We start from the raw sequence: 20,969 nt of genomic DNA, 5'->3' as shown, positions 1-20,969 counted from the left end.
ATTTCTTTCCCTCCAACTAGATTTGTGAGCTTGAAGGGCCAATCTCACTTGGCATTAAATCCCCAGATATTCACACACTACATAGGATCAAGTTTGCATTCAATAAGTGTTTATTGAATTGACAAATAAATTGGAGTTATTGGTTTGCCTTGGACAATCTACATATGGAAAAAATATAAGGCTACTTGCAAGAATACAATACATAATAGCATAAAATAAAAGTGGATTTTATGTTCTTTTTTTATATTATGTCATTTGTCTCTACCCACACGTGAATAAATTCAAGTGTTTCTTAACCTAATGTTTAGTATTTCTTATCCACAATCCCTGTTTCTCTAGCTACCATCTCACAGGCTGTGGGATCCAGTTCTAATATGAAAGTAGAAGTCCCTCTGTGGGACTTCCTGAAAACTTTTGCTTTTGTGATAAAAAGGAACAGATTTGGTTGACACAGTTACTCAACACTCTGTCATCACCACCCTTCCTTCAATGGAATGTAAACTAGGTACCTGGAGATACAGCAGCCATGTGGCAACCATGAGGATGAAAGCCAACATAGTAAGGATGGCAGAGTGGAAAGCTAGAGGAATCTGGGCCTCTAAAGGCTTTTTTAAGCCACTTAATGAGCCTGTGACTGGTAACTCTAAGACTTCTTGTATTATAAACGATCAATGCCTTTTTCTCAAAAAACTATTAATTGGATTTTCTGCTTATTTGCAGCCAAACACACTGCTATCATTTAGGATACACTCAACCTAACCCTAAACATCTAACTTTAAAAAATTTTTTAGACAATTTAGTATTTTTTTATTGATCATAATGTCATGAGACTTACGTAAATGCACTTATTGTTTTTCTATCTGATATTAGAACAAACATGGTTGGCTTTCTTAAATTCTTCATATCCTGTCATTTGAAATAATAATTTTTACCATGTTGGTCAATGATGTCAATGAATAGCACTACTAGCAAATAAGGGCTTTTTTTTTTTTTTTTTTAAGGAAAGCAAGTTTGCAGATGAGATATTACTATTAGCACCTATCTAAACACAATATGGTCACTCTGTTTTCTTCTTTATTAAAAACTAATATTTTTAAAAAGAGATCTTAACTGTTTCAGACTAAAGCACTTCATCTTCTATACTTTAAGATGTATGCAAACTAGAGATAAAACATTACTTCTCTATAAGCTGCATGAAGTGCCTCTCTGGTGGTAGTGGTTACATACAATTACTGCAAGTTTTTAAAGTTATTTTTCAAATGGGATAATTTACTATACCTATGTAGTTTTGTTTTTAAAAAAAGTCCTGATTGAGAAAACAGATGTATTCTTCTGCAAGTAATGTTGTTCAGGAAAATGTTTAAACCTTTTTAGCTGTGATATTCAAACCAAAAAGACCTTATACTGTCTATGCTAGCATATGCTTTCATTGCATTGATTTAACTACTTAGTATTAAGAATGTTTATTTATGAAGCATTTAGTCAGCTTTGATTGTTTTTCTTCAGTACCAAGGATGATTGCTTCAGTGTTAATATTCAACCACCTGTTGGAGAACTGCTTTTACCTGTGGCCATGTCAGAGAAAGATTTTAAGAAAGAGCAAGGTGAGAGATGTCTACAACTTACTAGAAATTTACACACCAAATAATATGTGCTCATTCCTGTACAGTCTCTAAAACAAATTTTCATGTATACATAGCCATTAACAGATATTAGTGCACAATCTTCCAATTTTTGTTAATGCTTTGCACTTACAATCTTAAAAATAGATGTTTGTCTATATTTCTGGCACACTTGAAAATCGATTAATACGTCTTTAAAATGATAAATTAATTCTTAATCACCTTTTCAATGCTGAGAGTTGTCGCTTGTCAACCCGATGATATACTAAGGGGTTTTGTATTATTGAAAGTGCCAGGAATTGGGGACTTTACCGATGTCCTACCACTATAATTGTTATGTTTGTGTATTTTTTTCATTATAGAACTGTTTATGTGTTACTAATGTATTTGTCCCTGCACACATTAAACTACCTTACCCTTCAAAATAAAGTCCTAATTATGGCATTAAAATACTTCTGGTTTCTTTTGACCTAATTCTATATTAAAGAAATGCTGTGTTGTCAGAACGTATTAGAACTGAAACATTTTTTAAATAAGTACTTAAAAAGAAAATATTTTCAGCAAAATGCAAATATTAATATCTGTAGTTTGCCCAGAGTCAAACATACCTTCTAATAAAAGCGAGGGGGTTTTTTTTATATGTGAATAAGGGGAGATACCTGTCTGATTTTATGTGTTTAATTAACGATAACGTTTATAAAACTAAGGCATATTTAAATGCTATAGTCAGCAGTTTTTACAATTTTATGTGAATCTCAGCCATTTTTTTCCTGTGGAGGGTGTTATCAAAGATCCCTTCACTTTGAGGTAGTAAATCATACCCATCAAACTTCCAGAACGTACTAGGCACACACGAATACCCACACCTAAGAAGAGGGGCATGCTTCCTGGCACTCCATTATTATGCAGAAGATACTGTTTTTACTCTAAGCCTTTGCAATTCACAGTGTCAAAAAGAAAATCTCATACAAGACCGTAAATTAATAGTAATATTTTTGCTCGGGCATTACTTAAGTGATAAAAAAGAACGATGAAATCTTTCTTTGGTTTGCATTTCTTGGAAAGTTGATTATTGCTATAGAGGAAAATTATCTTTGTGATTTTATTTTTCTATTGACAAATTGAATTGATTCTTATATTTGCTATTCTTACCCTTTGCTGGCTAAAGCCTGCCTCTCTGCTTTACATCTGCTCAGCAAACCAAGGTGAGTGGCACACGGTGACTGAATAAGGCATTGGCACATTTATTGTTAAGGGGATATTCTTTTTTTGAAAAGTGCAGCTAAAGTTATCTGAAGCAGCAGATTATTATATACCCTTTCACTCCCTCAGCTTTTGTTTAGAATACTTAATATTTCGATCAAATTTTTTGTGCTCTGCTGTGACTGAGGGATTTTTCGCTGACTAGCCATACAGAACCGTAAGTGCATGAGAGAAGTGCACTTGGAGAATAGCTGTGGTCCTCTGTGGAGTTGTTGCCAAAATTCCTTTTTCTTCTGCCATTTTACTTCTATGGTTGTTGATTATTTGTCTGAATAAATCTGGCAGCTGTTTGCTATGTTTAATAGAGCAGAAAGGCTACTCTGAATAAAGCTATTTGAAAATTTGTTTATATGAAGTATTTGTAAATCCTTGCAAGTCTCTTGGCATTTCTGTATCATTCTTTCTGTCTTCCTGAATTCATTCTTTGATGTGGAACTTGATGCTGGCAAATTTAGCACAGGTTTAAAGAGTCTTTTCAATAGCATCTTTTTAGTTATAGGTTTCAGCAGGTTTGGTAATAGAGGTCTCAATCCTCAACTTTACACATGTATTTGTTATACTGCTCTAGTAAGAGCGTAGCTTATTTCCACAAAAGATACCTAGAAATCTCTCGCTAACAGAAAATCCTAAATCAGAATAAAAATCTGTTTCCTCAGATTTTATCAATGCAAAATTCTGGAAGGTAAAATGCAAGTAAATTTAAGGGGTGTGTGTGTGTATGTGGGCGGGGGTACACCAGCTTTAACTGATTTTTCTACCTTGAATAAAAAGGATTTACATAATACCTTATTTCATATGACACATTTTAAAACTAAAGAAGTATGTTAAATGTGTTAATTCAATTTAACTGAAAAAATTATAAATAAGGAACATGAGGAATATGGTTCCATTTTTATTCTAAATATATACATAACTGAAAAGTATATAGTATTAAATAAAAGTGGTTCTAACAGAGTATTGCATTTTAAGTTAATATTTTTTAAAAACAAAAGTTTTATTTCTAATATGCAACATGATCTATCACTTTTTCTCAGTTGTTGCATTTAGGGTTTCATGGCTAAACATTTTTTATATATATAATAAGATTGGTAGTCAAAGTAGTAAATGAAAGATTATTCTATATATTGATGGTTATGTATATAAGCCTCCATCAGAAGCATGATTTATTTCATTGCTGTGAGTTTCAAGCATTGCAGAATCAGTTAATGATCTAGCTGTGAGATGCTTTCAATAAGAAAATAACATGGGATCTCTTTTTTACTTAAAAATATTTAATTTGGTTTCTTCACGCAGTTTTAATTTCAAGAGGCCTAAGCCTTATTCTAAGATGCCTCCTCTTGTTCATTTTCTTCTTGTGAATTAAATTGCAGATGTAAAACTTAGAAAATTTTTTTGAATTTTTATTCATTTTCTTCTTGTGAATTAAATTACAAATCTAAAACTTAGAAATTTTTTTTGAATTTTATTTTTTTTACATTATTTGGTTTGCTTTTTAGCAGTTAATTACAGCTGATCAGCCTAAAGTAAGTGCTATCTACTGCCTTCACCAAAATTTAGATAGACTCTAATAAAGCCACAAATTATTTAGCTGACAATTTTAAAATATCTTCCGAGTGATTTTACCTTTATTATATATGACAGGCTCTACAGTGTTTTAAAGTATTATTTTTTAGGAGAAACTTTTAATGAAACCTTCGCTTGTTTTTCTTTCCTGTTAATTTGAGAATACCTGATATATTTTCATTTAGAAAAATCTCTGGTTTAAGAAACCTAAAATGTTTACTTAATTTTATTATGATTTATGCATCCATCTTATGGGTTCCTAGCTAGCAAGATGCTAATTCTTTAAATGGTCTGACATTTACTATTTTCTGGCCCTTAACTACCATAAGCAATCATATTTGATGCCCCTTAATTAGGGCACCTTTTTTTCTTTCCAGGTTCTTTTTCCACCTCAGCAATCGAGACAATACATTTGCTTACTATGCTGCTCTCCTAAGTGTTCTTTTGCATGTAAATTAATCTTGATTCAGTTTACACTGTCATGCTGAGTGGTACAAATTGCCTATAACAATAAAACAGCATGAGTTAAAAATAAAGGGGGGTGGGAAGGCAGATTGAATGTGTGCCTTACTTGATAGGATGTTACTTTGCTTTATGCCAATACATTAGCTGACGATAATGAATCTTCTGTTCTGAAAAGCATGGTTTAGTTGATTTTTTTAATTTTACTTCAATGGAGCAGTACCTTGTCTTTTATAGAACAAGTTAGACAAACCATTAATGACAAGAGTGTTAAGGTTAAATATGAAGCAATGCATTCACTTCTCTGAGTGCTATCCATCTTTCCATTTACAGGAGCTTGACAAAAGTACTGGCTTTGTACAACATTTCCTTTAATTACATGCTGCGGGAAACAGGCTTTTAACATAAACATAGTTGCATTCATTTATTCAGCAGTTGCTCTTCAATAGAGCTTAATGGAGAAGGTTTAAATCCTAAATGAGTACACACATCTCTCAGCAGTGTTATGTCAGCCACTGTGCTTTACTTAAAAGCAGTGTTTGACTGTTTGTATAGTTTTTAAAGCTTTTGCCTAATATTGAAGTTAAACGGTCTAAGACAGAACATAGTGTTCCCAGAGTTTGAAAGTGGTTAGTAAAAAATGCTTGTTGTTAGAAGCTAGATAGTTTTATTTTCTAACTGACGGCAAAAGTGTTTTCACAGTGTTAGGCTTTAGTGTTTTCATACTGTTAATCGTAGGGATTCTTTTAAATTTTAGGTTTCAAATTAGATAGATATGCCTGAAGGTGCAGGGTCTTTTGAAAACATGAAATCAGATTTTTACTATTTTCATCAATTTTGTAAACTACTGTGCACGTATCAAATATCTCAAAGAGTTACTGGTTTTAATAGATGCCATTAGATGTCTATGACTTATATCACAGATCCAAATAGATGGCATTTGTTGTAATTAATGTGTTTTTTAACCCGGGTACTAAATTTCAGTATTTGTTTGAAGTGTTTGGTACGTTGTTGAATTTGTTCACTGAACATTTTTACAGGAGATCTGAATATTAATGGCATGTCTTGCATTGACTGTATGGTTTTTTTCATGCTTTTGCTTAACTTAATTTCTTTCCTAAATATTATTTGAAACGTCCCAGGGATTTAAGAGTTTTCATTCTCATTTTTTCCTTCATTTTCAAGTTTTTACTTCAGAAATTTCAATTTGTGTTTTTGTCAGCAACTATAGTTTCATTCACTAGGCAAGTACTTTTATCTCTAAGTATAGCCTAAATACTTGTACATTTTCAGTGACTTCCAGTCACTGTTGAGATAACTTCGATCTGTCATACTGAGGCCATTTATCAGGTATTGCTGCTAGTTATACTGGAATTACTTTGATGTGTTCTCATGCAACATTTGGCAATGAGAGATCTTTGAATGAACAGAAAAAAATAGCAATAGTAATAAATACATTTATATATTATTAAGAAGTAAAAGTTACTAGTTTGCATAAACCCCAGATTGAGTATATTTTAAAGAGACTGAAATTGATATTTCATATTTGTGATTCTAAGTTTTTATCCTATCATACTTAAAATTAGATTTATTGAGTGATTTTTAACTGCATTTTTACACATTTTCCTATACAATGAGGATTTTTTAAAAATCTTTGAAACAATTGCATATTGTTTTAGTTTTATAATTATCTTGTAAATTGGATCCTAAAGTGGTGTTTCTTTTGTTGAAAAAAGTTAAAATTTTGGCCATGAGCTTAAAATTCTGTAAATGTAATTTTCAAAAAGAAATTAGTAAAAGGGAGCCTTCTTTTGCTTTTACAGGAATGCTAACAGGAATGAATGAAACTTCTGCTGTCATCATTGCTGCACCACAGAATTTCACTCCCTCTGTGATCTTTCAGAAGGTTGTTAATATAGCCAATGTAGGTGCAGTCCCTTCGGGCCAGGATAATATAAACAGGTGGGTTCACTAACACACAATGTGGAGGTGGAGATGACTTGAGTACGTATAAATATATAATTTTAAATTCATTGTTTTCTTTGGAAATAACCCCTAAACATACACACACACACACACACACACACACTCCCTTTTGTTTTCTGATGGTATAGTTGTTTATTGCTTTGCATTAAGGCTGTCTTTTCCCTCTCAGAGCATTCTTATCATACTGGTATGGTCTTTCCTGGAAGATATACAGAGCATATTCACATTTTATAATAGCTTGGTAATTTATAAAATTACCCTTTATGAAATGGTTGAGAGTTTATCTTACTTCACTAGATTCAGTAGATGTCCAGGAAGAACTATTCTATAAAGCAATATAGTTGGACTTTTTTAATTGAAAGGGAGGAAGTTTGGGTACTACATACAGATTTCCTTTTTATAGCCATCCCCTAAGACTGCTTCCAGTAAATAAAGCGCTGCTAGATGACCAACATGGGGGTAAATACAGCTTCTTTTTCTTAGACCAGTAATATTTTCCATCACCAGGCATCTGAAATATGAGATCCAAGTTATTTGTCCTGAAAGGCAGCAGAAAATGTGATTAATGTTTGCCCTCTTGTATTTTTATGAATGCCCGTGGCTTTAAATGAATGTAAAGATAAAAATAATTATCTCTTACCCATTTGGTGATTGCATAGTCCTGTGTGAGCTTAAGGGAATTTGTTGTAAAATTCCCATGGCAATTTTACATACTTGGCAGACATACTTCTGCCATTAAAAATATCTACGCACTGTGTATTTAGTGTGCCCTTTCTTATATAATTATGAATCATGGAAAACAAATTTAGCATCAAAGGGAAGGTCCGCGGACCTTAAAAACCATTTTTTTTAGTTAGCACAGGAGTAAGAGAGGCCCCACATGAAAAATGCTACAGGTGATTTAGGTTTTAGACCTAACTCTGCCACTAATTGTCTTGGTCATCTTGGGGAAGTTGCAACTTCTTACGCGCTTTACATTCCTCATGTGTTTGGAAATGGGTGGCAGGAAAAAAAAGTGGGGGAGGACTGAAATGAAATTCTGTGATAGCTATGAAAGAACATTAGATTTGACTTCAGAAGAGCTGATCTGCCATTACTGTATTCATAGTTGCCTGACTTCACTGAACTGATCACAGCAGAATAAAAACTGCATGTACTAGTTTAAAAATAGATTTACCTTGTACTGTTTTTTTAAACGAACATAGGGTTCTTAAGTTGCTCAAGAGGTCTCGTGCTTTCATTTCTTTTAGGGTGGTGATAAAATAAGAAAATGGATGTAAGGCCATGATACAGACCATCACAAAAATACAACTTATTTATCAGTTAATGTTGTTCAATAGGGAAAAGAGTAAACAAAAGCCTTTTCAGTGCAAATAAATATTTTGATTTTGAGTTTTCCTGTTTTAATTTTATTCTGCTTTAAATACTTCTTTTCACTTTCCTAGGTAATTTTCTCTAACAGAAACTGTTTTGTTTTATTTATGGGTCCTTGGAATTATTGAATTTACTAAAACACCTAAATGCCGTATTATCAACTATAACTTCTTCAGTATGAAATTTTACCTGAAACACCTAGTATCCAGCAATACTGCAGTCTTGTTTTAATATGTTCTTTTGTAATGTACAAAAAGATATAGAGTAGCCACTGTTTATGTTGGAACATCTAGTTTTGTTTTGTGTATAGGTTGTTTTGGGTTGTTGTTTTGTTTGTTTTTAACTTTTCTGAAAGCAATGGCAGCTGTCTAGATTTTTGTTTCTTAGAAGAAAAAATGTCAAGGCTGGGCAAGGTGGCTTACATCTGTCATCCCAGTACTTTGGGAGGCCAAGGTGGGCAGATCTCTTGAGCCCAGGAGTTCAAGACCAGCCTGGGCAACATAGGGAGACCCTGTCTCTACAAAAAATATAAAATTTAGTCCGGCATGGTGGCACATGCCTGTGGTCCAAGTTACTTGGGAAGCTGAGGTGGGAGGGTCACCTGAGCCCATGGAAGTCAAGGCTGTAGTGAGCTGTGATCATACCATTGCACTCCAGCCTAGGTGACAGAGTAAGACCCTGTCTCAAAAAAAGAGAAAAGAAAGAAGAAGAAAAGTGAAGTTACAAAGCCACATATAATGAAAGCTATCTTCCTATTGGGAGACAGACTTAAAGGGACCCTTAGCACAGTTGTATAATTCTTATTAAAGATAGTTTGCCAGTAACTTGTCTTGCTGGTTTGGAACGTAATACCTGTAATACCTGCTCAAATGATTTAAATTAAAATTACAGTCAATTCTCAATTGTCCATGCTAATGCAGAGGAGACACACAACTAAGAACCATTTATATTTGACTTTGGAATGCAGAGATTGAACCCAAACTTAATGTTCGTGTTCCTCATACTCATCCACAGTGTCTTGAGGCTTTTCTGTTCTAGCCCCATCATCAGTGGCCTGGTGTTTGGCTCTGTAACCTGGGGGAGGGCCCAAGTTACTACAGAGTCAAAAGTCAATAAAATACCTGTAAATACTTAAGAATAGGCTGTGCTGTCTTAACTTGCTTCTCAAGTCCCACCATACTGAATTGAAAAATATTTCATATTTGCTTTTATAGCTAAAGTATGGCTGTAATAATGTTCTAAATTTTAGAAAGCTTCCGGGTGACAAACACCTAAAGTTATTTGTATTTTTTATACAGAAATTGACATAAATTATTATCTTGTGTATGTAACACTTTTTCTCATTCTTTTTGCTAATAGCAATTAAAACAAAAACAATTGTTAATAAAACTGTACTTTTGTATAGTTTTTTTTTTGCTTTTCTTAATTTCATTTAAAATGAAACAGGAATTAGTGTTTACATTATAATAATCTAAATTAACTGTTTACCACTTTATTGAAATAAATGTTTTTAACTAAAGTGTTCCATATTATATTACCCTGTGGAATTAATATGTTTCTATATCTAAGTTTATATATTATTTAATTGCTAATGATAAAATTGAAATCCCTATGAGATTTTGAATGATTCCCTTATTCTTTTGTGATAGTTATGTTTTTGAGTTTATGAAGAATAGGACCAAAGCCACTCTAATATTTATTAATGGTAATCAGTTTAGGATTATTTTTAAAAACACCAAGTGTGAAAAGCATTTTTACTACTAGTATTTTAAGAGATTAAAATTTCCAGTATGTTAAGTTACTCTTGGCTGGTTTATGTTCTATTTAATTTTTCAGGATCTTTTCTTTCTGAGAGGACTTTTAATAAGAATTAGTGTATTCATTCTAACCCATTAATGAATAGAGTTTCCATTGCCTAATTTTGGAATACTTTATTTCTACTGCTCTTCAAATTTTATACATTTTTACATTAAATGCCAGGTAAAGAAATACTTAGTATAAGAATTATCTAAGGAAAAGTGAACCTTTTTATTAATGTGTAGAAGTATGTAATGGTATAAAGTACAAATTTTAATTGAAGACTTAATAGAAAATGACTCTTAACACAGCAACAGAAAATGGCCCTCATTAAGAAAAAGCCAATTAAATGAGCACAGGTTTTATGAAATTCACTTCAAAAACCAGAAACATTTTTTATTTCATTAACACTTTTAAAGATTGAGAAAGCAGATCTACTATTAGATTATATGATTTTTAGTTGTAATTTTCTTTTTTTTTTTTTTTTTTTTTTTTTGAGACGGAGTCTCGCTCTGTCGCCGGGCTGGAGTGCAGTGGCCGGACCTCAGCTCACTGCAAGCTCCGCCTCCCGGGTTCCCGCCATTCTCCTGCCTCAGCCTCCCGAGTAGCTGGGACCACAGGCGCCCGCCACCTCGCCCGGCTAGTTTTTTGTATTTTTAGTAGAGACGGGGTTTCACCGTATTAGCCAGGATGGTCTCGATCTCCTGACCTCGTGATCCGCCCGTCTCGGCCTCCCAAAGTGCTGGGATTACAGGCTTGAGCCACCGCGCCCGGCCTAGTTGTAATTTTCTAAATGAGTGAGAGGATCAGAGCCAAACAGTATACTATTGAGAGACTCAACTTTTATCTTCATTTCTGTTGTACTTACTTGAAAAACTTGCTCTTTGAGAACAAAATCATCTTATTGAGATATACAGAGTGGCCGGGCATGGTGGCCCACGCCCATAATCCCAGCACTTTGGGAGGCCAAGGCAGGCGGATCACTTGAGGTCAGGAGTTCAAGACCAGCCTGCCAACATGGTGAAACCCCGTCTCTACTAAAAATACAAAAAAAAATTAGCCAGGCGTGGTGGCAGGCACCTGTAATGCCAGCTACTTGGGAGGCTGAGACAGGGGAATTGCTTGAACCCAAGAGGTAGAGGTTGCAGTCAGCCAAGATGGCACCACTGTACTCCATCCTGGGCAACAGAGGGAGACTCCACCTCAAAAAAAAAAAAAAAGAGAGAGATACAGAGTTATGGTCATTGTGTCAATCTGCTGTTTTCCAAATTACTGTTAATGCATGATAAGGAGTATTACAAAAATGAGAATTTCCATCATCATCAAAAAGCACTTATTAAATATATAGCTGAATATCTTCATTTCCTGTGTAAGATATTCAAATTTATTTTAATGAGATATACTATACATGGTGAAGGTCTTAATGCATATTACTTAAGACAATACTGGTAAACGAATACATAAATAAAGTGTATCCCAAAGGCAAAATGGACAGTATTAAACCAGTAGATGAATGGACTGCAAAGGGGAAGGGGCAAGACCTCATATGTTCGAAGGTAGGAGATTAGAGGCGTTAGTTGTGGGGATCCCAGTTCATTCAGGGCCAGGAAAACTTTCTTGTGATTCTCTGTGAAATATCCAGAAAGGGTTTAGGAAGGAGGTTTGTGTTCAACGTCGTGGAAACTGAGGTGCCTTGCTTTTATTACATTGCACGTCCTCTGGTAACAGCATTAAGGAGTAAGTGCAGTGGCCAAAAAGCAGAAAACGAAAAACCTGTCGCTCCGAAATCGCTAAGGTTTTTCTGTACCACAAAATCGTGTGAGTTTGTGTAAAACTCAGATTTCTGGAACCCACCCCAAAAACTCAGCTTCAGTAAATCTGAGACAGAGCCCAGGAATCTCTATTTTAGGCAGCACTCCAAGTGATTAGAAGGCAAATGTTCCAAAGTCCACAGTTTGAGGCTGCCCTGAATTATCAAGCTGTATTGCCACATGACACATTTCAAAATACTTTTTCCTAGGTTTATATGTTTTCTTTTTTCCCGATTAGTCAGTAAGGGATGCCAGTAGATGAGATGTTTGGTTTAATTTTTCTTACACATATCCCAGAGTGCTCCGGCAAGATAGTGTATTGCCCATTCCGGGAGTACATTAGAGCCGTGTCTATAAAACAGTCTTAGACCATAACTGTGTATGTCTTTCAGCAGTCTCAGCCATCTCACATTTTCACCCATAGTCAGAAATCCTGATGTTTGCATACAATAATGTTGTTGAAAAGGTTGTCACACTTACCTACTCATTTTGTCCTTTCATGAACCACAAATTAACCCTCTGAGGAGAAAATGTGATATTTGATTGAAGACAGAACGCCCTGTCTCTGCCATGATTCTATTTTAGTTCTTACCTTATTATTCAGTAAGATTCTGGAGCAACTTTCATTATTAACTTGTATTCACTACTGATATTCCTTCCCCACTTCCTCACCCCCCACCCCGTATATCTTAATTAGCAATTTGGATTTTGTTTATCCTGTCACTTTTTAAATTTGCAAGCTTTTACCTATGCAACTTGTGGATAATTACAATCTTAGTCAAATAAATGTTGTTTTACTATTGTCACTAGGTCCTTAACTATTAGGAAAGTCTGGTGCTGTGAGTGGAACAGTGTATCCATTGGCAACCAGGCAGTCAACTTTTTAATTTATCAACACACATGAAGACAGTTTATTTCAAGTTTAAAACAAAAGTCTTATTATTTAATTCAAGTACAGGTAAAGAACAACTTGTTTCATTTCTTTTTTTTTTTTCTTTTAAGACAGGGTCTCACTCTGTTGCCCAGGCTGGAGTGCAGTGGCACAGTTATAGCTCACTGCAGCCTTGAACTGGGCTCAGGCAATCATCCTGCCTCAGCCTCCTGAGTAGTTATTACTACAAGTGCCTGCCACCATGCCCAGCTAATTTTTTTTTTTTTTTTTTTTTTTGTAGAGACAGGGTGTCCCTATGTTGCCCAGGCTGGTCTTAAACTGCCAGGCTCAAGCAATCCTCCCGCTTTGGTTTCCCAAAGTGTTGGGATTACAGGCATGCACCACCATGCCTGGCCAACTTGTTTCATTTCTAGGCCTTAAACTCACCCAGTTAATCACCGTTATTACATACCTGTTTAAAGGTTGTTAATAGGGGAAATACTGGTACACATTAGTTTTGGTATCTTAAAAAGATCTATAATGTGTAACTCCTTCACTTAGTATTTTTTTGGAGACCTTTGTGACAGATTTTGCTAGTGCTAGGGTTGCAAACACAAATGGCAAAGACACTTTTTGATGGGGTCTCTAATATTTCCCTTTCTCTATTCTTAGGTTTATTAACTTTTGAGTTACTGTTTTTGTTTGTTAGTTATTTTCTTCTCTCGTACTAACTATATGGGATTTAAATTCTGGGTAATTTTGGAGAATTTATAATTCTCCAAAGAATTTTTGCTTTTCAAATAACATTGGATGCCTTGTTGCCCTAATTTTATAAGTCCTGATACTACTGTCAACCTTCTTCATTGTATAAACAGAAACAAAATTTTGTATAAACAGTTTTAAGTATAAAACTATCAGGCTTAGGTCTTTTCTACCATATGACAAATTTTGAGTCTCAAACAGGACTGAAGATTTGTAGAACCTCTTTTAATCATCAAAACAGTTCTTTCTCAGGTTGGTGGCTGTCCACTAGAGGACAGCACTGCTTTTTATCTGACTGCTTTGAACTCTGCAGGCCCTAAGCATCATTTCATTGACAAACAAATGCGGACCTCAGTTAATTTTCACACAGAAAGCATATTTGGATATTTCGGAAGTAACCAAACTGCACGGCTGAATTTTACTTTAAAACATTCTCTAAGTTCTATTTAAGTTCACTATTTAATGTCCTCTAATGCAACCATTTTACTAATAGGAATCTATAACTGTTTCATGTAAAAATGAAAGAAAGGTATTCTTGATGGTTTTCCTTCTGGGTTGACAATTTTGTAAGGAATCAAAGAGAATGGGGTAAGAATGTATTTGTTTTACTATTAGTTTTCTCTTGTTAACCCCATCTCACCCCACCCCAACCAGACAAACCAGAAATGCTCTGAAATAACTGGGATGTTTTATGTCTTCTTTAAGCAAGGGCACTTAGATTTTTTAGCTTTCCTGTATAAAGAAAGAGAATGCATCATTGGCCTGATAGTGTGGGGAATAATTTTTTATACCATCTCTGAAGATTAGAGTAGAAACTAGAGTCCTAAATTATGGTGGTTGTTTATTTTTTATTTTAACTTTTCTCATTTGAACGTTAGAGGAAAATACAACAATATTGTTAGGTGATTTTTTAAATAATTGGGAAAAATACATTGCTTTGTGTAAATTCTCTAAACCTAAATCACGTGTAAATGCTTTTTTTGTCCCTCACTATTAATTCAATAGTGTAATGGTTTAACTTTAAAATGCAATTTTATAGTCAACAAAATAGAATTTTTTACAACTTACAAATTCCCTGCCTGCTTAAAATGTTCTACTATATTAACTCAAGGTAATAAAGATTTATAATTTTAAATCCTTTGGCAGATAGCGCTCCAAATCACTATTCTTTGGTATTGATGTTTAGGAGGCTTATTCAAACCAGTATTTCTTACATGTAATGATTGTGCGACTTCATTACACATTTGTCAACTTTGGACTAATTATTTTTATACAGCTAGGGCAGGGCACTGCATCTTGTGATCGTCTTTCTTACTAATAGGATTCTGTCTGCTTCAGCAGGCAGTAATTGAAGGCTTCATGTACGGAGTACAAAAAAAAAAGTTTTAGCCTGAGTGGGTCATTGTCACAGCTTCTGGTAACCAGTAGAACAGAAAGCACAAGAAAATTGAACTCAGAATAGAAATAGAAAAATCAGAAACCAGGAAGACTATCCAAGAGAAGAAAAAGCATGTCTTAGAGCTGTTGCATTAAGTATAGCAAATCTGATTCTGTGTAAAAAATGTTATGTTTGTGACTACCCTGGAGACTGATGCAGCCTCTCAGATAAATATTTTTTAATTCATTTTGTACTGTTAATTTTAATTGTTAGAACAATTGAGTTATAGGATTTCTTTTCCTTCTAACAAAGAACATTTATGATTTATAGCCAGTTTGTCACAACTCTTAAAGAGTATAGTTTAAGTACATGGGGAATAAATCTGTGTATTATAGATATTAGATTTTTTTTCAAATTTGTTGTTGATATTTGGTCCGTTTTTATAATTCCGACTATAGTTAAGACAAAATAACTTTTTAAGAAGAGTGAAACATTTTTTTAATTTAGCTTTGACAACCAGCTTATTCTGTCTTTTTTGTAAATCTTAAGAATTCTTTCTTATAGGCTTCAAAGATTAAATGTCAATTGCTGGAGATAATAGACAAAGAGACATTTAATAAGATGAAATACAGATATAGCCAAACAGTTTTACCTTCTCAGTTGGTGATTACAAACAGCAAGTGGTTGGTGGTATAATCAAATGAAAAATATCTAGGTGGTATCCTTTTAATAACATGGAGCCTGTCATACATAGGCAATACATCTTTAACTGTCATCCCTCTTATTTGTTCTCATTTGTGGTGTTACTGCTTTTCGAGGTTGATTGGTCTCCCTGTAGTCCCTCCCTGTGTTACAGCTCCATTCAAAAAGGCTTTGTATTTTTCACTGCTGGTGTCTCTTGAGGGAGAGGAGAGTAGGGGATATTTTAAATGTTTTAAATATTTAAAGGCAGAAATTTAAAATATGATGAGGAATCAAGTCAGCATGCTTTGAATAACACATTACTGCAAAGTCAAGTAAACAATTTTTGAAGAGAGGACTCTTCCTTCTTCATGTTTTTGGAACAATAATAGATTGTGTGCATATTAGGTAAATAGGAAAAGCTTTGTTGACTGATAAAAACAAATTATTAAGGGTGCATTTTTGTATATATGAAGAGAATTTGTGTGACTTGGAATCAGAATGCTTAGGTTCAAATTTCTGCTCAACCAGAAATTTGGTATGTGGCCCTGAGGAAGTTCTTCAACTTCTGTGGTCCTCACTTCCCTCATCTATAAAGTGACCTGCCTCATAGGATTAAATGAAATAATTCCAGTGAAGCACTTAGAATCCACTGCCAGAACACAGTGCTTAACAAATGATAGCTGCTATCATCATTATAGTGATCAAAAATTTCTCATGCCTTTTGAAAAAATTTTGTCACAGTATGATCTTAGTTCAAGGCCAAATACAGAGGTTCTGATGTCAGCCATTAAGTTTAGTATATAAATATCTGACCCACCCTGACTTTATAATCAATGTTTCTGACATCCCAAAGCTAGCTATTTATTACTTATTAATTAGTACTCTTTCCATAACTATTTTTTGCATGTTTGTTAAAGTATAGCCTGTGCAGGAGTTAAATGATGAATAAATCTGGGGTGGCGGTTTTTGCCTTCCAAGGGCCAAAACAAACCAATTTTGATCATGCTGTGTTCCAATTAAATATATCCTTTCTGAACTGTGAAATGAGAATGTCAGAACATCTGATCTTCTAGTCTTCTGCTTTAAAACATTGCTTCCACCATTTGTGCACACTAGAACATAGAGACCTAGTTAATAAAGGCAGTAGCTTTTACACCAGCTAGCAGATTCTGTTGCTAGGATGATTTGCTTAGCGTGTTTCCACTGCAGTGTAAGCAAATGCCTCTTTTCTTTCATACCCCTATTCTGTATAGTACTGAGAATTTTGTGGCAATAGGATTTCAAAAACATGTCCAAGATACTAATTCTAATCTCTGTCAACACACTGACACCAAAATTGACATTTGTCTCTGCCAACTTTATATTAATTGTAACATTAACTCTAAGTTTTTTAATAGAAAAGAGATAAAATGTGCCTTGGGGCTGTGCAACCCTGAAATTCAAACAACAGTGCTTTTGTGTTCCTATTCAGGCATAATCTCCTTCTCTATGGTCCCAAGGCACAAGTGTTAAGTAAATAAAGGGACTAATAAGACTATTGTTTACATAATTATAACCCTGCCAGAAATAGGACCTCTGTTGAAATATTTGTTGAGTGAATTACACATGTGATGACCAAATCTGTGGGAAAAGTTGCATAAATGAATGGGGAAATAGAGCCACCTCATATCCTTTGGTGACTTGGTTTAACAGGAATATAGAAACAGCATTCTCCTATGAAGCAGAAGAGCCTGAAAAATGTAGACAAAAGAAATGCATAAACCTGTGAGGAGCCTTAGAAAAGAGAGATCATTTTGGGGCTGGTGATCTTTATGTTCTCTCAAAGATGAAATTGAGGTACCTAGTTCATAATCTCCCATGTGTACATCTGAAAAGCAGATGGATATGTGTGTTAAGAGGTTTATAAAAACCTCTTTAAAAACATTGGTACAATTTATATTCCTAAACTGGTTACTTACAATTGCTTCTCTCAGTAGGAACACTGCTCTGTCAGATTCCTTGGAAGTTTTCAGCATGCTTGTAGAGTTCACAAATAAGTGACTAGGAAGATTTTCTAACATATTTTATTGATAGCCCATTAGCTCACATTTTAAAACACAACTTAAAGTGTTTATAATATTTGAACTTCAGTAAAATTAGCATATCTGTTTTGGTTTTGATACATTATTCTAATTATTGTTGGTAAACCTAGTTCTTGATTTTATTTGTCCAAAAATGGCTTGTTTGGTTTCAAAAAAATTAATGTGTTCTGAGATCTTGATGTTATTTTTTTTTAAACCCAAAAAAGAAATTACTTTTCATTTAAAGAGAATCTGCTTCCTGCTTAAGTGGCTAATATTTTAATTAAGTCAGGAGTGAAGTTTTTCTGAGTGTCTCCTGATAAACTCCCTCTTTTATGTTGATGGTAATTAAACAGATCCCTGTGGACACCGTGGGCTCTGTGCAAGGCCCATGCTAATTGTCAGACATGAGACACTGACCAGTTGGTTTGCTCTTGAATAGTCCGCAGCGTGCTGTTAGCCCGGCAGTTTTATTTTTATGTATTGTGAGCTGTTGTCAGGGCTAACTGGGTGCCATTGTGGCTGAAGATGTTGCGCAAATTGAGGCAGATGGCTCAGATTCAGACACGTGTCATATAGAAAGGGGCAAGGGGATTGGCCCTGCAAAGTGGGGTCACAGCAGGTCACAGACCCGCTCTACACTTGTTAGTGTTTTCAAAAGCTCATGTGCAGCAACTTTGTTTTTCTCCAGTCATCCCTGCAATCAAACCCCCCTCCCCCAGAAAGTGTGTGGAACATGCTCCATGTGGAAAATGGAGGCTTGGGAGGTTCCTGTTCTCTTCCTTCACGACCCTGAGGCTCAACTGTGCATGCAGAATGAATTAGCAGGATTGACAGAAGTTCGTTGTGCCTGCAACGGCTTTTCAGTCAATTGCAGTGCTTAAAAGGCTAGTTTTGCTTTTAATTCCATGTAATCAGTAGGTTCTTCATGTCTTGGAATTTAGAAGTAGAGCATGAGACCTCAAGTTTCCTCTATTACACTCTAAAGCAAAAAGAAAAATCTAATGTTCTAAACATTTTAAAACAAAGAAAAAGGGAAGCGTGAGGTTGCACTTAGCTGTCACGTGATTTTGTTTCATGTCATCATTAACATTACAGATTTAATTTGAATATTTTTACATGAGTGAATTCAGTGGAACTTAGTAAGAATTTTATAATGTACATAAAATTATCTAACTTATTACATAATCATTTTCAGATGTGAGGAGTTAAATTTTGAAGCTCTTTGAGAAAGGTACCTTTTCTTAACATGTTTTAAAAATAAAAATACAATGGCTTATTTAAAATGGCTCTATGCATGGTGAAATGTTAAATACCAAGTGGATGAATGATTCTCAAATCTATTGTAATGGAGAATTATTCACTTGCATCTATTGTTTAAACTAATAAGTAAAATAGACTTCCTTTTTCTGTTCTGTTTTAAATGTGCACTAAAATTACCTGCTTGTGGTTAGCATGGGCTGGACAGTTTATTGATTTTTCAGAGGAATGCTTGGCTTTGGGCTTTTGGCAGTAGGGAGCCTGCAGCAAATTATTTCATTTGACAAAAAAGAGTTATTTTAATCCTATTTGAATGTATGCTATCTCCTTTTCCCTCCCCATCTCATGATAAAAGGTCTCTCTTTTTTTTCTTCCAGGTTTGCAGCTAAAACTGTGCACAGTGGGTCATTGATGCTAGTCACAGTGGAACTGAAGGAAGGCTCTACAGCCCAGCTTATCATAAACACTGAGAAAACTGTGATTGGTTCTGTTCTGCTGCGGGAACTGAAGCCTGTCCTGTCTCAGGGGTAACCTGCTTACATCTGGACTTCAGAATCTGGCACACAACAAAAGTGCCTGGCATCCACTACTGCTGCCTTTCATTTATAATAATGGCCCTTCCATCTGGCAGTGGGGGAAGAATACACTCTTGACATTCTTGTCTCCTGCTTTAGAATGCTAGTGTGTATCTATCATGTATGCAATACTTTCCCCCTTTTCGCTTTGCTAACCAAAGAGCATATATTTTACTGTCAGTTATCTCAACTCTTGAATCCATGTGGCGTTTTCTCTGTCCTGCTGCTGCTTTTGGCCTCCTCGTCTTCCTTCTCTTTTTCGACAATGGTAGACATGAATGCGATATTTAAAGTTCATTGGAAATCATCTTCCCTTCAGCAGTAAGCAAAAATGAGCAATGAAATGGTCTAAATGGCCTCTCAGCTTGGTATGTGAAAATGAGATCACGTACTTTTTAAATCCAAATACAAAAAAGATGGTCTCTGCAAGATTTTTTTCTTTGAATTTCTTGATATTGTAATTGATTACTGATAACTGTCGTCATGAAGTGATCTCTCAATAATAAGATAAATAAACTAGCACATGAATCCTATTTGTCTTTGCATTTTTATTGAGAAACTATTAATAATCCTGAAGTTCATATGCTAAAGTTTTCTTATTTTAAAGTGAGTATTTTGAGTGTTACATTATGCAGAGAAGCAATGTGGTTTAGTTAGTGAAAGAAAAACCACTTCCAAACCAAGTAAATTTTCTACTTAACAGCATAGTTTACTCCAAGGGGAAAAAAAATTGGTGTACTTAATAACATAAACGAAAATCTTCATGTTGCAAAATAAACATCTCTTTCTAGGTAGTTTTGATCTATTAGTAGTAGATACCTGATTACGTGGCCTGCTGAATAAATTCTTTGAATCTCATTTTTCCTTATGCCCAACTTTGGAAACTAGCATAAACTTACAGAAATTTTTAAAACTAGTTATATGATCGACATATTAGCATCTTTCCCTAGAGTATTTATTTTATTTGCTAACTTAAGTTACTGTTTTTAAGGTTGTTCTATAATCACAGAACTTTTCTAATACTTTTGTACCTTTTTAAAACCAGTTGAAATTTTACTTCCTTTCTGATGCAAGGTAATGGACTTTCAGGTAGTATAAGCTACTCATTTTGTATAGCGCCACATACATAATTATTTTTAAAAAGTAAAAAGGAAGTGACTATACACTGCTTGAAGCATTAAAAGGAAAGAATGGAATTTTCTTGGAACCTACATATTGAGGAGAGCAAAACAGACTAGAAAAATTATTTAAATTTTCTATCTGGTGAGATGACAAGAGTAAACAAAATTGTTAAATTTTCCTGCTCCAGAAATACAGCCTTGAATCTCCGGGAAGAGAATGTACAGAAGTGCAACGTACAGAAGCCACGTGGACATTCTGTACCAATTCTGTACCATGTGTACGTTCTGTCCTGTTCTAATGTACAGAAGCCACGCGTTCCACTTCCCTCTGGAGCCTGGGCGCTGTGGTAACGCACCCAAACGCCCCTCTGCAGTCGCAG

At 34.6% G+C, this 20,969-nt stretch overlaps 1 protein-coding gene across 2 annotated transcripts in view; it reads left to right on the top strand.

Annotated features, from left to right (window-relative positions):
* The window catches only part of AP3B1 (adaptor related protein complex 3 subunit beta 1), a 298,620-nt gene extending 278,619 nt beyond the window's left edge, over positions 1 to 20,001 (top strand). The window contains exons 25-28 of one of the 2 annotated variants that reach the window (XM_028849535.2): positions 1,507 to 1,604; positions 6,734 to 6,872; positions 18,832 to 18,867; positions 19,271 to 20,001. In XM_028849535.2, the coding sequence (XP_028705368.1) occupies positions 1,507 to 1,604; positions 6,734 to 6,872; positions 18,832 to 18,862 (268 nt within the window). In that variant the 3' untranslated portion in view covers positions 18,863 to 18,867; positions 19,271 to 20,001. The remainder of the gene's footprint in view (positions 1 to 1,506; positions 1,605 to 6,733; positions 6,873 to 18,831; positions 18,868 to 19,270) is intronic. The other variant, XM_028849534.2, reaches the window with a different exon arrangement.
* The last annotated feature ends 968 nt before the right edge of the window (positions 20,002 to 20,969 follow it).

The sequence above is a fragment of the Macaca mulatta genome, chromosome 6, assembly GCF_049350105.2.
Source record: "Macaca mulatta isolate MMU2019108-1 chromosome 6, T2T-MMU8v2.0, whole genome shotgun sequence".
Taxonomy (NCBI): domain Eukaryota; kingdom Metazoa; phylum Chordata; class Mammalia; order Primates; family Cercopithecidae; genus Macaca; species Macaca mulatta.
Note: the sequence above shows the minus strand (reverse complement) of the source record. Positions and strands in the feature narration are given on the sequence as shown.